Raw genomic sequence first — 14,923 nt, 5'->3', positions numbered from 1 at the left:
CTTCCTCTTCCTCTGTCCCTCACCCCTGCTCGTGCTCGCTCTCTCTCTCACTCTCTTCTTCTCTCTCTCTCACACATAATTAAACCTTTTTTAAGATAAATAAGTAAAAATTAAAAACCCATGAGCTTGTAATGAGGTTCAGAAGGAGAAACCAAACCAAAAAAATTAGTTATCAATTGCTGCATAAAACCGTACCCTCAAAGCTTAGAACCAGACATCGACTATTTATGACCTCCCAGTGTCTGTCGAGCAGGAACCTGAGAGCAGCGTAGCCGTTGGTGCGGGGTCTCTGCGCTGGGCTGCGGTCATCGGAAGCCTTGCTGGGGGCTGGAGGATGCAATCCTCAACTCGCTCCTATGGCCGCTGACGGGGGGCTTCAGAGGGAGGGAGGGAGAGAGACAAAGCTGGAAGCCACAGTCTCTTTCATGACTTAACGTAACGTCACTTCCGCCACAGTCCGCTGGTCGCACACAGCAGCCCCGGCCGCGTGCACGGGAGCGACACGGACGGAATCCTGAAGGCTCGTTGCTGGCCACCTCCACGGAGGGCCAGCCGTGGCTGGTCACGGCCCGCGGGGCGAGCGACGACTGACTCTGAATCCCGGCAATTAAACTGAAAAGGAAACATTCATTGTCCTTCTGTTCGTACTACATTTCAGGACAACCAAATAGCCCTCCACTTGTGTGTGGGTGAGGAAAAACCCCTTCAAAAGAAACGCCTGTTCATCGATAAGACAAAAACCACCAACGAGAAACATCCCCATTTTGCAAACCCGAATGAATGGCTGATTTGGGCAAAGATCCGTGGGCGAGCCCCGCCGATGAGGGGGTGGTGGGGACTTCTCCGCAAGGGTGCGGCCGTCGCGCGGGGCTTCGCGGCGCACGGAGCGAGTCAGACGTCCTGTGCCTCCGACGCGCAGCGAGGACGCGCCGAAGGGCAACCCGCGCCCGTCGCGGTAAACCGGCCTCGAACCGAGCTCTGGGGCCGACTTCTAGTTCACGGGAAACTCAAGGCTGGCGGAGTAAGCGAGGATGCAAACGGACAACACCGGCCCGCGCGATTCAGGACACACCGCCCAGTCTGTTCCCGGGGCAGGAGGAGCTGTTCCAGCTCTGAATTAAAAGATTACGAGAAACGACCCCGAACAAGCACGGAGACTGTGTGTCTTGTTCGGAGACGCGTGTCGCGTGCGTCTGGGGCCCGGCGACAGCGGCCCCGCTCCGGGCCCTCGGCGAGCAGTACGCCCGCAGGACTGGGGTCGTCAGCGCCCAGGTTTAGTGGAAACGGCCGGAGAGCGCCCATGACGCAGTCCGGGGCCACGACGCCGGGACCACGTCTCCGGGTTTGCGGTCAGAGGCTCCCGCCCGAACCCCGGGGCTGCGGGCGGCCGGCGGGCTGACGGGCCGCCTCTCCGCGTTCGTGTCGGCGGCAACTGCTCGGAACCTCGTTTATAACTCCTTAGAAAGCACTGCGTCATTTACCTCGCGGTTTGGGCTCACATTTAAAGTGACTTTTTCCCGTATTTACGTCAGAAAACCCCGCGCGCCGCAGCGGGAACGCGAGCCCGCGCTACAACGGGCTGCGGCGCTGACGCACGCACGCTGCGACCCCGCGCCCCTCGCGCCCTCAGACACTCGCGCGAACTCCCGGGATGTGCGCGCGCGAGAGCCCGGAGGAATTTCCGGGGAGGCCCGGACCAGCGAGGGGTCGCGTTTCCTAGAAAGCCACCGGAAGTGGGTGGTGGAGGACTGGGAAGCGGCGCAGGCGCAGAGGTCCCTGGTTTCTGGTTGCTTGAAGGAGGAGGGGCGGGAAGGCCTGTGCCTGCAGCCGGTGCGCGACGGGCGCTCCCCCGCGGGCTCGCGAGCGGCCAGCGGGCACCGCAGGGTCTTCCGCGGGAGGGGCGGGCTCCGCGGCGGGCTCGCCCCGCAGATCGGGCTTTCCCGCAGGTGCTCCGGCCCGCCCCCTCCCTTCTTTCATCAGGTCGACTGTCCCCCCCCCCCGGCGTCCGCGCAGGCGCTCATTCCTTGAGCCGCTGGTGCAGGCGCTGTTTGGGGCGTTGCAAGCACAGCCGTGCACACAGTGGCCAGAACTCCCTGCCCTCCAGAGCCTAGGAGCCTAGAGTTAGCGAGGGAGGGACGGACCAGACGGAACAGACGCGGGACTAGAGTAATTTACCGTGTTGGGAAGTGGGCGAGCGCTGTTGGAAAAGAGAGAGGAAAGGTAAAGCCAGGTAAGGCGTCTGGGTTGGAAAGAGAGAGCAGGTGGCGACCTTAATAGGGCACCTAGAGTCGATCTCGGAAGAAGACAGACCATTCGCCATGAGGATTGCTTGAGGTGCAGGGACAGCTGGTGCAAAGGCCCTACGCTGGAAGCCAAGGGTCTGTGTGCGTGAGGTCGGCTGAACAAGGAGACTAGCAGGACCATCTGTAGACGTGTATGCCCCTGGAAGACCAGCTTTATTCTGAATAAGCGACAGAGATGGCCAGAAGGAATGGGCGCATTTATACAGCTTTGTACCACTGCTTTGAGTAAACTGGAGACTGGGAGGCTTTAAACAGAGATGAAATAATCCAGCTTAGTTTTAAGCCTACCCGTCCAACCGTTGTATTGAGAAGAGGCAGCAGGGAAGGACAGACGCAGGGAGACCAGCTAGTAAGAATGGAGAGCAAGGCAGTGGGTGGCGGCCTGGACCAGGATGGTAGCTGTGGAGGTTCTGTTCCAGATACGTACCATTTTCCGCTTGTCTTCCTGTGCTCCCTCTTCCACAGATAATCCCCGGCGACTCCTCCCTGTGTTCGCGGGCCTCTCTTTTCCTTTTCACGGAATATTCAGGAAGACAAGGTGTGAGACCACAGCTAGCTCAATGCTGCTGAGAAACTCCAAATCCAGGGCACTGTGTGACACATCGGGCCAAATAGCAGCTGCCCTGTGGGTCAGCAGGGCCACTGGCATCCCACAGGCCACTTCCAGACTTGTCTGGGCAAAGCCAGAACTGACTCGGATTTTGACCCAAACAGCAGGGAAGAATCTGGACTGTGGTGGAAAACTAAAGAAAGCTGAGTAAAAAGATGCAGCAGGTAAGGAAAGGAGGATCTGCGACACTTCTCCAGGAGGAGGAAGGAGAAGCGAGTACAGAAAAGGAAAGCAGTGGGGGACGTGGTGGAAGTTTCCCGCTTCAAAATATTTTTGCTGGACGGCCTTGTGACCATGAGAGCTTTCGAGTGATAGAGAGGAATTGGAAGTCTTCTCTGTTTTTCATAAAGTGTATCAGGGACTGAGTCCCTGAATTTCTCTCCCCCTCCCCTGCCCGGAATGTCTGGGAGTTGATTTCCACGGACAAAGCTTCATAGTTGGTTAGAGCTTGTTTTCCTCCCATCTGTAACTTCCCTGAGTTTTTCTGTGCTTTGTAATAGGTGATGGAGTCACATGAGAGTCCAGGCCCTCCACGCCAGCTGCCTGGGACCCCTGATGCTGAGCTCCTGCGGGAAAGAGGTGAGGCGCACAGGGTATTGTGCCAGGAGGACGGCAGCTTAAAACAGCTGGGACGTGGCCTGGGCGGTGGGTGGGGGGCAAGGAGGACATGCTTCCTGGAGTCTGGAAATCCACTCATTACTGAGCATTTGCTGGACATCTTCTCTTATTTCTAGGCTTGGGTCAGTATTGAGAGGAACTATATTCCGTTTCTGCCCTCATCCTATATCCAATTTGGAAAAAAATCAGAATCATAAGAAAAGATCCTATAAAGCAACTTACCAAAGAATAGTATTCCTTATTATATATACTTAACGACATGTACAACTTGACACGTATGATAGATAACTTACATGTGTGTACATGTGTGTACATACATGAAACGTATGGTATCATTCAGTAACTCCTACCCCACCAGTTTTGCCACCATGTCCATGTTAAGCGTATATAATTTTACTTCTGTAGACCTTTTTGGAACCTTGAGATTTTAAAAGTATAGAATGAGTCCCTGAGAAACAAGATAAAATAGCGGCTTTAGAGCAAAGGTTTAGTCGTGAAGCTTTTGGAAAAATAAAGGAAGATGGGGAAAGGTGAGGCTGGGCTTTAGAGGTGCTGAGTGGTGACTTGTGAAAAGCAAAGTGGTCTAGACTGTGGAGAAGTGGCTGATGGAGCTAAAACCCAGGAGACGCCATTCAGCAGTTCTGGAGTCCCAGTCAGACCCTAAAAGGCACAGACTTTTGGGCAGAGGACTAGGCACTTGGGAACCCCAAAAGTAGGCTTTTAGTATATATTATCGAAAAAGAAGAAAAGTATATTATTGGAACTTCCAGAAGAGATATCCTGAAATTTCCACCGTATAAGGAATCATAAATGAAAATTAAAAATACAGAACATCTTCAATATAAATTTAGGTAGAAGATAATCAACATTGCTTAACTTGGGTATTATTTCTTTTTTAAAATATAAAATTATACACACTTCTTATGGTTCACATCAGACCTGAGTCTCCCGGTCCTCCTTTTTCATAAGATCTTAAATTTTCTTCCCATTGGGAATTGCGGGGACCATAAAGTTCACAGTCATCTGACATAAAACATAAGTGGATGAATGTCATCCTAGATTATATCCATACACTGCTTTAACAAATAGTTGCCGACTGAATGTTTGTGTCCCTCAAAATTCACATGTTGAAGACCTACCTCCATTGCGATATTTAGAGGTGGGGCCTTTGGTAAGTAATTTGGTTGAGAGAAAGACATAGGGGTGGGGCTGCATGAAAAAATTAGTGTCCTTGTTAGAGGAGGAGACCAGAACTCCCATGGGGTCCCCCAGGTGAGGACAGAAGGATAGCAAGCCAGGCAGAGCCCGTGCCGGCTCCTGGATCTCAGGCTTGCAGCCTCCAGAACCATGAGCACTAGGTTTCCAGTATGTAAGCCATGCATTCTGGGGTATTTTGTTATGGCAGCCTGAATTGGCAAAGGTAGTTTTATGCCATTTGAGCACATAGCCTGTCTCCCAAGTTCATGTTTAACTTGAAAGCAGAAACTGACCTTTCAAAATCTGAAGCTAAAGAACAAAGCCTAAGAATCACTGTAGTGACCAGGGATTGAGGAGGGACAAACAACGACTATGTAACGGGTATAGAGTTTCAAGTTTGTTTTTCTTTTTAAGATTTTATTTATTTGACGGAGAGAGATCACAAGTAGGCAGAGAGGCAGGCAGAGGGGGAGGGGGAAGATCCCAGGACCCTGAGACCATGACTTAAGTGGAAGGCAGAGGCTTTAACCCACTGAGCCACCTAGGAGCCCCTAGAGTTGCAGTTTTGCAGGATGAAGAAGTTCTCGAGATTACACAACACTGTGAGTGTTGTCAACGCTGCTCAACTGTACACTTAAAAATGGTCAATGCAGTAAAATTTGTTACATTTTTTCCCCACAATTCAAAAGAATTCTTAGTGTGATGAGCACTTAGAAAAGAAGAAAAAGAAGAACCACTGAGCACAAAACTCCCAGTCTGTGAAGGGGGTATAGTAGAAATGCTCCTAGGATATATCCCAAGGGCAGTTTGGGTTACATAGGGGTGTTGGTCAAAGCTCATCCAATGGGTTACTCAGGACTTGTTTATTTTACTGTAGGAACTTTCTCCTCAACAGGAAGGTAAACAGATAATGAACTCTAGTTCATGGTACGTGCCATAAAGTGTTTTGGGGTGCAGTATGCTGGTATCTTCAGTTACTTTGAAATGCAGCAAAAAATAAAGTGGGCTAATAGAGGGCTAGTTAGATGGACAGATGTGTGATCGAGCACGCACTCTGAACATTTAGGTGAGTGTGTAGCTGCTTACTAAACAATTCTTTCAGTTTTTCTCTATACTTGAAAATGTTCGTAACAAAATGTGGATCGAAAAAAAAAAAAAATACAGTTGGAGGGTTTCTGTTTTTGATGCCACGAGGAGCCGAGCAGAACGAGCAGCTGCCAAGAGCTGTGCACAGGCCTGGCGGGTGTGGGACGGTGTGCGACCAAGAATTGCAGAGCGAGTGACGGGGGCACCCACAAGGACTAAAACAGCCCAGGTCTTGGTCAAAAGCTGAGAGTAGCCTAAACCGAAGAAGAATTGTGGGAAGTTTCTCTGGGGAAAAAACCAGTTTGCTCCCAAATTGAAGTTTTGGTAAAACTGGAATGAAATTTGGGGGACCTAAGGCCACAAGGTAATCCTCAGTTCTCACCAACTGGTGACTAACCCCACTGGAACCTTCCGACCCGGATTTGGGATGTGCTGATGAAGGTTCTGGGAGGCGTGGTTGCCGCCGACACTGAAGCCGGGGAAAGGCCGAGCTCGCCCCGGGAAGGACTGAGGGCCGGGCAGTGGGCTGCGCTGCAGTGCTCTGGGCGGGAGGGCTCCTGCTCGGGGGTTGCTAGGACAGATCCCGTCACGCAGGGGGAGGCGGTGTCCCTCTAGGAACTGACTGCAGGTGGAGCAGCCGTTAAGTTAGTGAAAGGAGTAAGCTTCGGGCCTGCCCCGGGTGCGGCCGCTCCACACCTTCCTCCTTTCCGCTGCCCCGCCCCGTCCGCGCCTCAGGTCTCTCTGGAAGAAGTGACTGGAACGTTCAGATACTAGAAGAGAGGTTATCCCACGAGCCAAGAGTCAGTGATGTGCTCGGGGAGGGGTGAGGCCATTCTAGGAAACGCGCAAGGTGAGGGTGGGCGCTGGCCATGGGCCCGACTTGGTGCCACGGCCCGCTGCCCAACACCGAGCCGAGGCTGGAGAAATAACGCGGAAAACGGAGCTTGAGACGCTTCTACGTCGGGGAAGACGGGAGGAAAGCGGAGGTTTCGAGATTACTGCGCCGCATTGACCCGCCTCCTTTCTCTCTCAGCCCCGCGGGCGCGGCAGCACCGGGCGTCTGCCCTGGAGGGAGGCCGAGCAGCCCCGCCAGGAGCGAAGAGCAGCGCACGGGTGAGCCGCAGCCCTCCCCGCCCTCGCCCCTCCTGACAGCGGGCATCCACGGGGTGACACGTGTTTCCCTCTGGTTCCTCTGCCGTGTGTGGCCTGTCCTCTCACCTCAGCCCGGGTGCACGCACAGGCATCAGCTCTCGTTTCTGCGAACCCTCTCGCGCAAGGCCTCCCGTGTCCGTGTCTGAGTGCACGCGGGGTTTCCTGCAGGACCGCCGGCGCGCGCGGCCTCGGGACTCGGTGACGTTTGAGGACGTGGCCGTGCGCTTCAGTGGCGGGGAGTGGCGGCGTCTGACCCGCGCTCAGCGGTGCCTCTACGCGGCAGTCATGCTGGAGAACTACGGGCTGGTGGTCTCGCTCGGTAAGGACGTCCCCGCGGGGCTCGGCGCCGTTCCCTCTCCTTTCCCTCCAGTCGCGTTGTTGGGCGACGCCTGTCGGGCCCCCTGACCCGCCTCTGTCACCGAGCAAGACAATCGCCAGGGCAGGGACTGCTCCCCGGGGTCTCCCCCTCTGCCTCCTGAGAACGACTCTTTGTGAGCGTCCATACATGCGTCTCCATGTGACCAGACCCCTGAGAACCTGCTCTCCACACCAGTGGCCATTTCTTTCCTGTTTTCCCTGCACACGCAGAGGGGTCAAGGCTGGGTGCTAGGACCCTTGTCATGCCGCTCTACGCGCTCATTCCTTCTCCACAACCAGGCTTTGCCGGCCCCAAGCCGCCTCTCATCTCCTGTCTGGAGCGGGGCACTGAGCCCCGCGTTCGGGATCTGCAGGACTGGGGGCTCCTGAGCTGCTCCTTCCCGGGTGAGTGATGGAGGCGCTCCGGCCTCCTGCTGGGTGCCCTGGGGACGATGGTCAGACAATGTTCTTGGTGCTGGGTCATCCGTCCCCACCTGCCCAGGCACCCGAACACAGAGAAGACGAACAGCAGCAAACTATTCAAGCAGTTACTCTGTCCGTCATCTAATTGCCTCTTGGCACCTATCTAAAGGCCGTGCAGTTTGGCCCCAGAAACAGCTCAGCGAATTCATCTCCCTGCTGGGTATCAGTCACCCCAGTGCTCAGGGAACGCTGCTTTTCTGCGCTGAGTTTTTGCTCAGGACCTTCCCTACATTGAGCCTCGTGCCTCTGACCCTTTTCCCTTTTCTGTTCCCTCATGGCCCCAGCTCTTAGCTCCGCATGGACACGGCTCACTTCTCCCCTTTCCCGGCCAGCACTCTCGCTAACCCCTGGTGTTTACTGGATAGCGCATTGCCCTCTGAAGAGGCAAACTCGTCTCTCCCCGCAGCCGGTCTCCACGGAGCCCTCCCTGTTTCTGTACTTGGGTCTACCTCCTTCTCATGTTGCCTCTCACACTCCCTGACCCGCCTACTGGGTCAGCTGTGAAACAGTACCAGCTCCTCATTCAAACTGTTTCCCTACTAGTCCATCAAAAAAGCGTCCCTTATTTGTAGACCAGCCCAACTGCCCTATCACAATAACGGCTCTTCCTTTCTCCTCCCTCCTGCCATCCTGCAAACATTTACTGAGCAACTACTGTATACCAGTCACTAGATAAGGAACTAGAGATGGCGGCAATGTTATTGCCTAGTAGGGAAGGCAGGTAGTGAGTGATGGCACGGCACACAATAGTGAGAGCCACAGATATGTGCCTGGGACATGGAACACAGAAGAGAAGCATCTGTCCCTGACCTGGGGCCCAATGACTGTGGAAGGACGGACCATGAACTAAGCGTGCTGCATAAGTGATATGGTTTAGTGGAAGAAGGGGAGAGGCATTCTGGGAATGTGGGCCGGTGTCGAGGAGGGAAGACATGAGTGTGAGCTGCATGACCAGAGCAGAGGGCCCTGGGAGGCCAGGGTGGGGAGCCGTGATTCAGAGGGGTTTTTGCAAACTGCCAACTTTGAACTTCATCCTGACAGCCGTAGCTGACGCTGCTGAAGCATGCACGTCCTTGTGGCAGTGCTTCACACACATGAGCTTCGGTACTGATCCCGTCTCACAGACGACTGCTGAGGCCCAGGGTCCTGCAGTCGTCCTCCCAGGTTGCACAGCCAGTAGGAGTCAGAGCTAGGATTTCAGCCCGGAGGGCCACTCCAGAGCTGGGACTCTGGCCTACACACGGCTAACATACAGTGCCATTGAGATATTTAAGCTGAGGCATGTCATAAGAGGATTTGATTTTTAGAAAGAAAAATCTGGAAGCAGAGTAGAGCATAGATTCAAAGGGAGCCAGGTTAAAGGACACTTAAAGGGGGTGGGGTGGCAGTTAGGGAGCGAGAATGCCCTGGCAGGAAAAAGAGAGGAAGGGGTAGAGCTGAGATTAAGAGAAGACTGATTTAAACTCTGGTTGCCGGCAGTAGAAATTGACTCAAGCTAACTTGAGCAAAACAATGAGAATTTATTATTTGGGATGTCCTGGAAGCTAAGAGCAGGGGGACATCAGGCCCCTCACCCCACCGTCCCCTCTGCCTCTTGGTAGGTCTGCTGTCTCGCTGGCTGCTAGGCTGCTAGGGGCTGGGGCAGAATGTTCCCTCCCCTGAGCCGTGTGCCATCCCCCCAGCACCGGCTGTTGGCAGAACCTGGGTCCAGAGTCTAAGCAGAGAGAACCTGGCCTGTTTGGGGGAGGGACAACCCAGACCAGATGTGCCCTGCACCCCGGTGGGCAGAGCTACACTGCAGAGCAGGGCAGACGGGTCCCTGGGGTGCTAGACCGGGTCCCTGGGGTGCTAGACCGCAGGCCATGTCTCAGGTGGAATTTGTGAAAGGTCAGCTGAGCAAATCTGAGGGAGGGAGAGGGTTGGGTGTGACTCAGTCTCCTGACCCGGGTGACCAGGGTATGAATTTGCCATTCACTACCCCAGGAGAGTCTCGAGAACATGCAGGTTGCTAGGGGCGTCTGTAAAGTCTGCAGAGTCCGAGCTATCCTGTTACTTCTCACTATGCCAGCTGCCCTGGCCTTTGGCCATGACGTAGGGCTCTTCCAGCCTGGGAAAGTCACGAACTCTTCCAAGGGCTACACCCTTTCCCCTCCCCGATCTGCCGTGTTTCTTTCCTTAGTGTCAGCGGACGGGACCCAGCCCGGGACTGAGAGGGCAAGTTCAGAGCAGGAGGTGTCTGAGGGTGGGGAAGTCGGCGGCGTCCTGTCCAGGCACCCTGAGGCTGGAGGAGCTTGTGTCCAGGATGTCAAGTCGGAGAATGCACGGGACCCGGACGGGGTGGAGACACTGGGAGAGAAGAAGGGGACCCGCCAGGAAGGAAGGGCCCGGGCGGTGCTCACCAACAACTTGAGCGCAGACTCCAAGTGCACCCCGCGCCCCCGAGGCCTGCCCGCACGGAGCCCCCGCCCAGGTGCCGCGCGCAGCCAGAGCTTCCCGCTTCTCCACGGGCGCGTCTGTGCTGGCGAGAAGCCCCATGCGTGTCACGAGTGCGGGAAAGCGTTCAAGACTAGAAAGCAGCTGTGTGTGCACCGCGTCACGCACACGGGGGAGAAGCCCTTCCGCTGCGCGCAGTGCGGGAAGGCCTTTAGCAGCCCGTCGGCGCTCTGCCGGCACCGCAAGGCGCACGGCGGGGAGAGGCCGCACGGCTGCAGCGCGTGCGGGAAGGCCTTCAGCAGCGCTAGCCGACTGCGGCGGCACCAGCGGGTCCACAGCGGCGAGCGGCCGCACGAGTGCGCGGTGTGTGGCAAGGCCTTCCGCTTTCGGCACTGCCTTACACTGCACGGCCGCACGCACACCGGGGAGCGGCCATACACGTGCGGGCAGTGCGGCAGGGCCTTCCGCGGCAGCTCGGACCTCGCCAAGCACGGCCGGATCCACAGCGGCGAGCGGCCGTACCCGTGCCGCGCGTGCGGGAGGGCCTTCCGCCGGAGCTCCGACCTGCGCAAGCACGTGCGGACGCACGCGCGGGAGCCGGCCGCGGGCTGCCCCCAGTGCGGCGGCCGCGCGGGGCCGCGCCGCCCCCCAACAGCCCACGCCCCCGAGAAGCCCTATCCGTGTGGGCGGTGCGGCCGGGCCGGTCGCCCCCGGGGCCGGAGCAGGGCTCCCGGGCGCGCGCGCCGCAGCGAGAAGCCGCACCCGTGCGCGCACTGCGGCAAGGCCTTCCACGACCGGCACGGCCTGGCCGTGCACCAGCGGCTGCACACCGGCGAGAAGCCGTTCGCCTGCCCCGAGTGCGGGAGGGCCTTCCGCGGGAAGTCCAACCTGACCAACCACCGCAGGATCCACACTGGCGAGAAGCCGTACGCGTGCGAGGCGTGCGGGAAGGCCTTCCACCACCGCTCAGGCCTGACGCAGCACCGCCGGATCCACAGCGGGGAGAAGCCCTACCCCTGCCGCGAGTGCGGCGCCGCCTTCCGCCAGCGCGCCGCCCTGGTCGGGCACCAGCGGGTGCACACGGGGGAGAAGCCCTACGCGTGTGAGCAGTGCGGAAAAGCCTTCAGGGTGAGCGCGAACCTCACGGGACACAAGAAGAGGCGACATCGAGGATGGGGAGGGTGGGAAGGCCCCCTCCCCAGGACCGGTCCGACCTCCTCCGTAGGCGGGGTTTGACCCGCAGGCCCTGCGGATGCCGTCTGTGTGGGCGCTTTCCGTTCTCCTTCCGCCCCGGAGCCTGGTTCTATCCGGCTTGCTGCCTCCGGCTGAGCTCCCTGGAGCCTGACCGCCCTGGGTAGTGCTGGGGCGAGCACCTGCACTGCCAATCGGGAATGCCAGTCAGTGATGATACCAGATCCCTCCTGGCCTCGGAGCATGCCAGCCACTCTTCTAAGGGCTGTGCAGTGCTAACTCGTTGACTGCATAAAACAGCCCTACAGGATGGGGAAATTAGGGCCTAAAAAGATGAAACCTGCTCAGAATCACTTAGCTACTAAGTTCTGCACACACACCTCCAAGCCCCGCCAGGCTCCAGCCTGCACCCCTCCAGTACGCCTGCGGTACATCTCTTAGATGTGAGGTTACAGCTCAGTTCAGCACGGAGCACGTTTTAGTTCATAAAATATTGATCAATTTTAGCAAGGTTTTGGTTTGGTTTTAACTTAAAGACTGAACAGTACTTTTCCATGTGGGATCAGAATTGCTGAGACCCGGATGGGAAAGGAAGACAGGATGGGGCAGATTTAGAAATCAGGTAAGTGGGATCTAGCTATGCGCTGCTCCAGTAACAGTTTACATATGGAAAGACCATGAAGCCCATCTCACTTTGTTATAAATACATCAAAGTGCCAATGTGTTGATTTCTTAAAATTTGCTGTATTTATTTGCATGACATATGAAATGCTCTTTCAAATGTATGAGAAGTTTGCATCTATCTTTCCAGGTCTTTCAGTATCTCTTAGCAGACACCCTTTCTCTTTCAAACATTACAAGTATTTTTTACAGACAGAATTAAAATAAATAACCACAGCCAACAAGGCTGTTAGACATTGAAAATCCCAGGGGCACCTGGGTGGCTCAGTTGGTTAAGTGTCAGACTCTTGATTTCAGCTCAGATCACGATCCCAGGGTTGTGAGATTGAGTTCGCTGCTGGTGGAGAGTCTACTGGAGATCCTCCCTCTCTCTCCTCTCTCTCTCCCTTCCTCCCTCCCTCTCTTAAAAAAAAAAAATTGTAAATTTTTAACCTCATCACCTTAATGCAAAATCTGAGAAATATGTCATTCTGAACATTGATACAATGAGACTGTTTTCACTTTATCTTCACAACTGAAGTAGGGAATGTACACTTCATTCAGTTTTCAGAAGTGGAATAAGATCCAGGTGTCAGATTTTGAACCACCCATGAGCAGAGATGTGTCCTACAGCTTCTACACGCGGTGCAGTTGGGTGCCCTGCCATCCCCACAGAGCGAGTTTCACTCACTGCCCACAAAACAGTCTTTCAAAATTTTTAAGACAAATCAAGCACTTCTTTTTCCACAAGGCAAAATACCTGAAATTTCTTTAATGCTTCCTCACTGTTTATTTTAAAATGTTCAGAAAACAGCTGAAGATTCCTGGAGCTGAAGCTAGCCATCTGGGGTTTCTCACTGCAGACCCGGGAGCCCACTGGCAGTCTCCCCGGCGGGTGTCTGGGTCACAGCAGTGTTCTAGGAAGACAGTGGCCAAGTGGAAGACGGGTTTGTGAGGGTCATGTCTCGAAGTTGGCCTTTCCTTCTGTTCCCTTGGTCTACTGTCTGTCCTTACATGGCGCCAACCTGGTTAATTACCACAGCTTTAAACTCTGTAAGTCCTATTTCTTTTTCTTCAAGACCGACTCTACTGCTCTTATCAAGGCTGTATGTGTCTGTGCAGGGGAAGACTCGGTGTTATAAGGATGTCAGTTCTTCCCAGAATTGATCAACAGCTTCATTGCAACCTGAGTAAAAAATCCCCATAGCGCATTTTTGTGGACAATGACAAACTGACACTAAAATTTATTTTGCAGTGCAATTCCTAGCCAAGACCTACAAAAGGCAACCTTTTATCCTTCTATGAGTAAACTCTGGATAATATTTGTACCTTCAGGCTAAGAAAAGATTTCTCAAGACATCAAAAAAGGTTAATTTTAAAGAAAATTTTCTGATAAATACAGCTAGATTAAAGTGAATTTCTTTAATCAAATTCACCACAAAAAAAAGGGAAAATACAATTTTCTCATGACTTGAAAAAAGATATTTTGAACACACACACTTGGCAAATAATTGTCATCTAAAATATTTTAGGTTGGGGTGCCTGCCTGGCTCAGTTGATTATGCGGCCCTGGATTTCACCTCAGGTGATCTTGGGGTTGGGAGAGACACTCCTGCATCAGCCATTGAGCTGAGCACGGAGTCTGCTTAAGATTCTCTCTCTCGGGGTGCCTGGGTGGCTCAGTGGGTTAAGCCTCTGCCTTCGGCTCAGGTCATGGTCTCAGGGTCCTGGGATCGAGCCCTGCATGGGCTCTCTGCTCAGCAGGGAGCCTGCTTCCCCCCTCTCTCTCTGCCTGCCTCTCTGCCTACTTGTGATCTCTCTGTCAAATAAATAAATAAAATCTTAAAAAAAAAATTCTCTCTCTCTCCCTCTGCCTCTGCCCCTCCCTCCCCACTTCACAGTCTCTCAAAAATAGGTAAATAAATATTTTAGGTTGAGTCTCATGACTTACTGTATCTAAAGGTTGAGTTGTGGCAGTTTAATATGATTTGACCTTATATAAAAATTCTTTTAGGGGCACCTGGGTGGCTCAGTGGGTTAAGCCTCCGCCTTCAGCTCAGGTCATGGTCTCAGGGTCCTGGGATCAAGTCCCACATCGGGCTCTCTGCTCAGCGGGGAGCCTGCTTCCCCCGACCCTACCCCACCCCGTCCCCTGCCTCTCTGCCTACTTGTGATCTCTGTCAAATAAAAAATTTCCCAAAAAAAATTCCTTTAAATCGACAAGCAAAAGACAACCCCAAAAAAGGCAGAAAGCATGAAGAAGTACTTCACAGAAAATTTAAAAACAGCAATGACTAAACACAGAACAGAGTCCAGTCTCCATAATAAGGAACTCGGCACAGTGACAGCGTGAGACTCCTGCTAGACTGAGAAAGACGAAAACAACGGGCCTCGCCAAGTGTTGGCCTGGACGTGAAGCTGCCATATGTCCGGCTGAGGCTGTGAACTCGTGCAGCCGCTTTGGAAACGAACAGATGCTGTGGCATAAAGCTGACCAATCCCCTACCAGCTTACAGATCCATCCCTCGGGATACGGGCAGAGACATGCTCGCGCGCTCGCACTCACAGCCGGTACAAGGGCTTCCCCGGAGCTGTCGCTCGTTATCGCAAAACCCGGCAACAACCCAGATGTTCAGCAACACTAAGCAGAAAAACGTATTTTGCCATATTTAGACAATGGATGCCTTACAGAAACGAACGTGAACGACCGAATCGCATTATCCACACAGGAACGTGGGTCGAGAGTGGACAGTCCAGATGGGAAGAGCAAGGCCCGGGAGACAACGTACAGTTTGGTGCCGTTTGTATGAAGTTCAGAAGGGAGGAAGACAAA

General features: G+C 54.3%; 1 protein-coding gene across 6 annotated transcripts; it reads left to right on the top strand.

Annotated features, from left to right (window-relative positions):
* Nucleotides 1-1,800: 1,800 nt before the first annotated feature.
* On the top strand, nucleotides 1,801-11,924 carry ZNF311 (zinc finger protein 311). 6 transcript variants are annotated; one of them, XM_046004744.1, is made up of 7 exons: nucleotides 1,801-2,230; nucleotides 2,769-3,077; nucleotides 3,414-3,492; nucleotides 6,848-6,927; nucleotides 7,038-7,285; nucleotides 7,624-7,728; nucleotides 9,986-11,924. In XM_046004744.1, exons 3-7 carry the CDS (start codon nucleotides 3,427-3,429, stop codon nucleotides 11,473-11,475), a joined length of 1,989 nt encoding a protein of 662 aa, XP_045860700.1. In that variant the 5' UTR covers nucleotides 1,801-2,230; nucleotides 2,769-3,077; nucleotides 3,414-3,426; the 3' UTR covers nucleotides 11,476-11,924. The 6 variants fall into 6 exon arrangements, with proteins under 6 accessions (XP_045860700.1, XP_045860699.1, XP_045860702.1 ...); XM_046004743.1 differs by having other exon boundaries at nucleotides 1,801-2,652; XM_046004746.1 differs by adding an exon at nucleotides 5,606-5,655 and having other exon boundaries at nucleotides 1,801-3,077.
* The last annotated feature ends 2,999 nt before the right edge of the window (nucleotides 11,925-14,923 follow it).

The sequence above is a fragment of the Meles meles genome, chromosome 5 (genome assembly GCF_922984935.1).
Source record: "Meles meles chromosome 5, mMelMel3.1 paternal haplotype, whole genome shotgun sequence".
NCBI classification, from domain to species: Eukaryota; Metazoa; Chordata; class Mammalia; order Carnivora; family Mustelidae; genus Meles; species Meles meles.
This window is presented reverse-complemented; position numbering and strand designations above follow the sequence as displayed.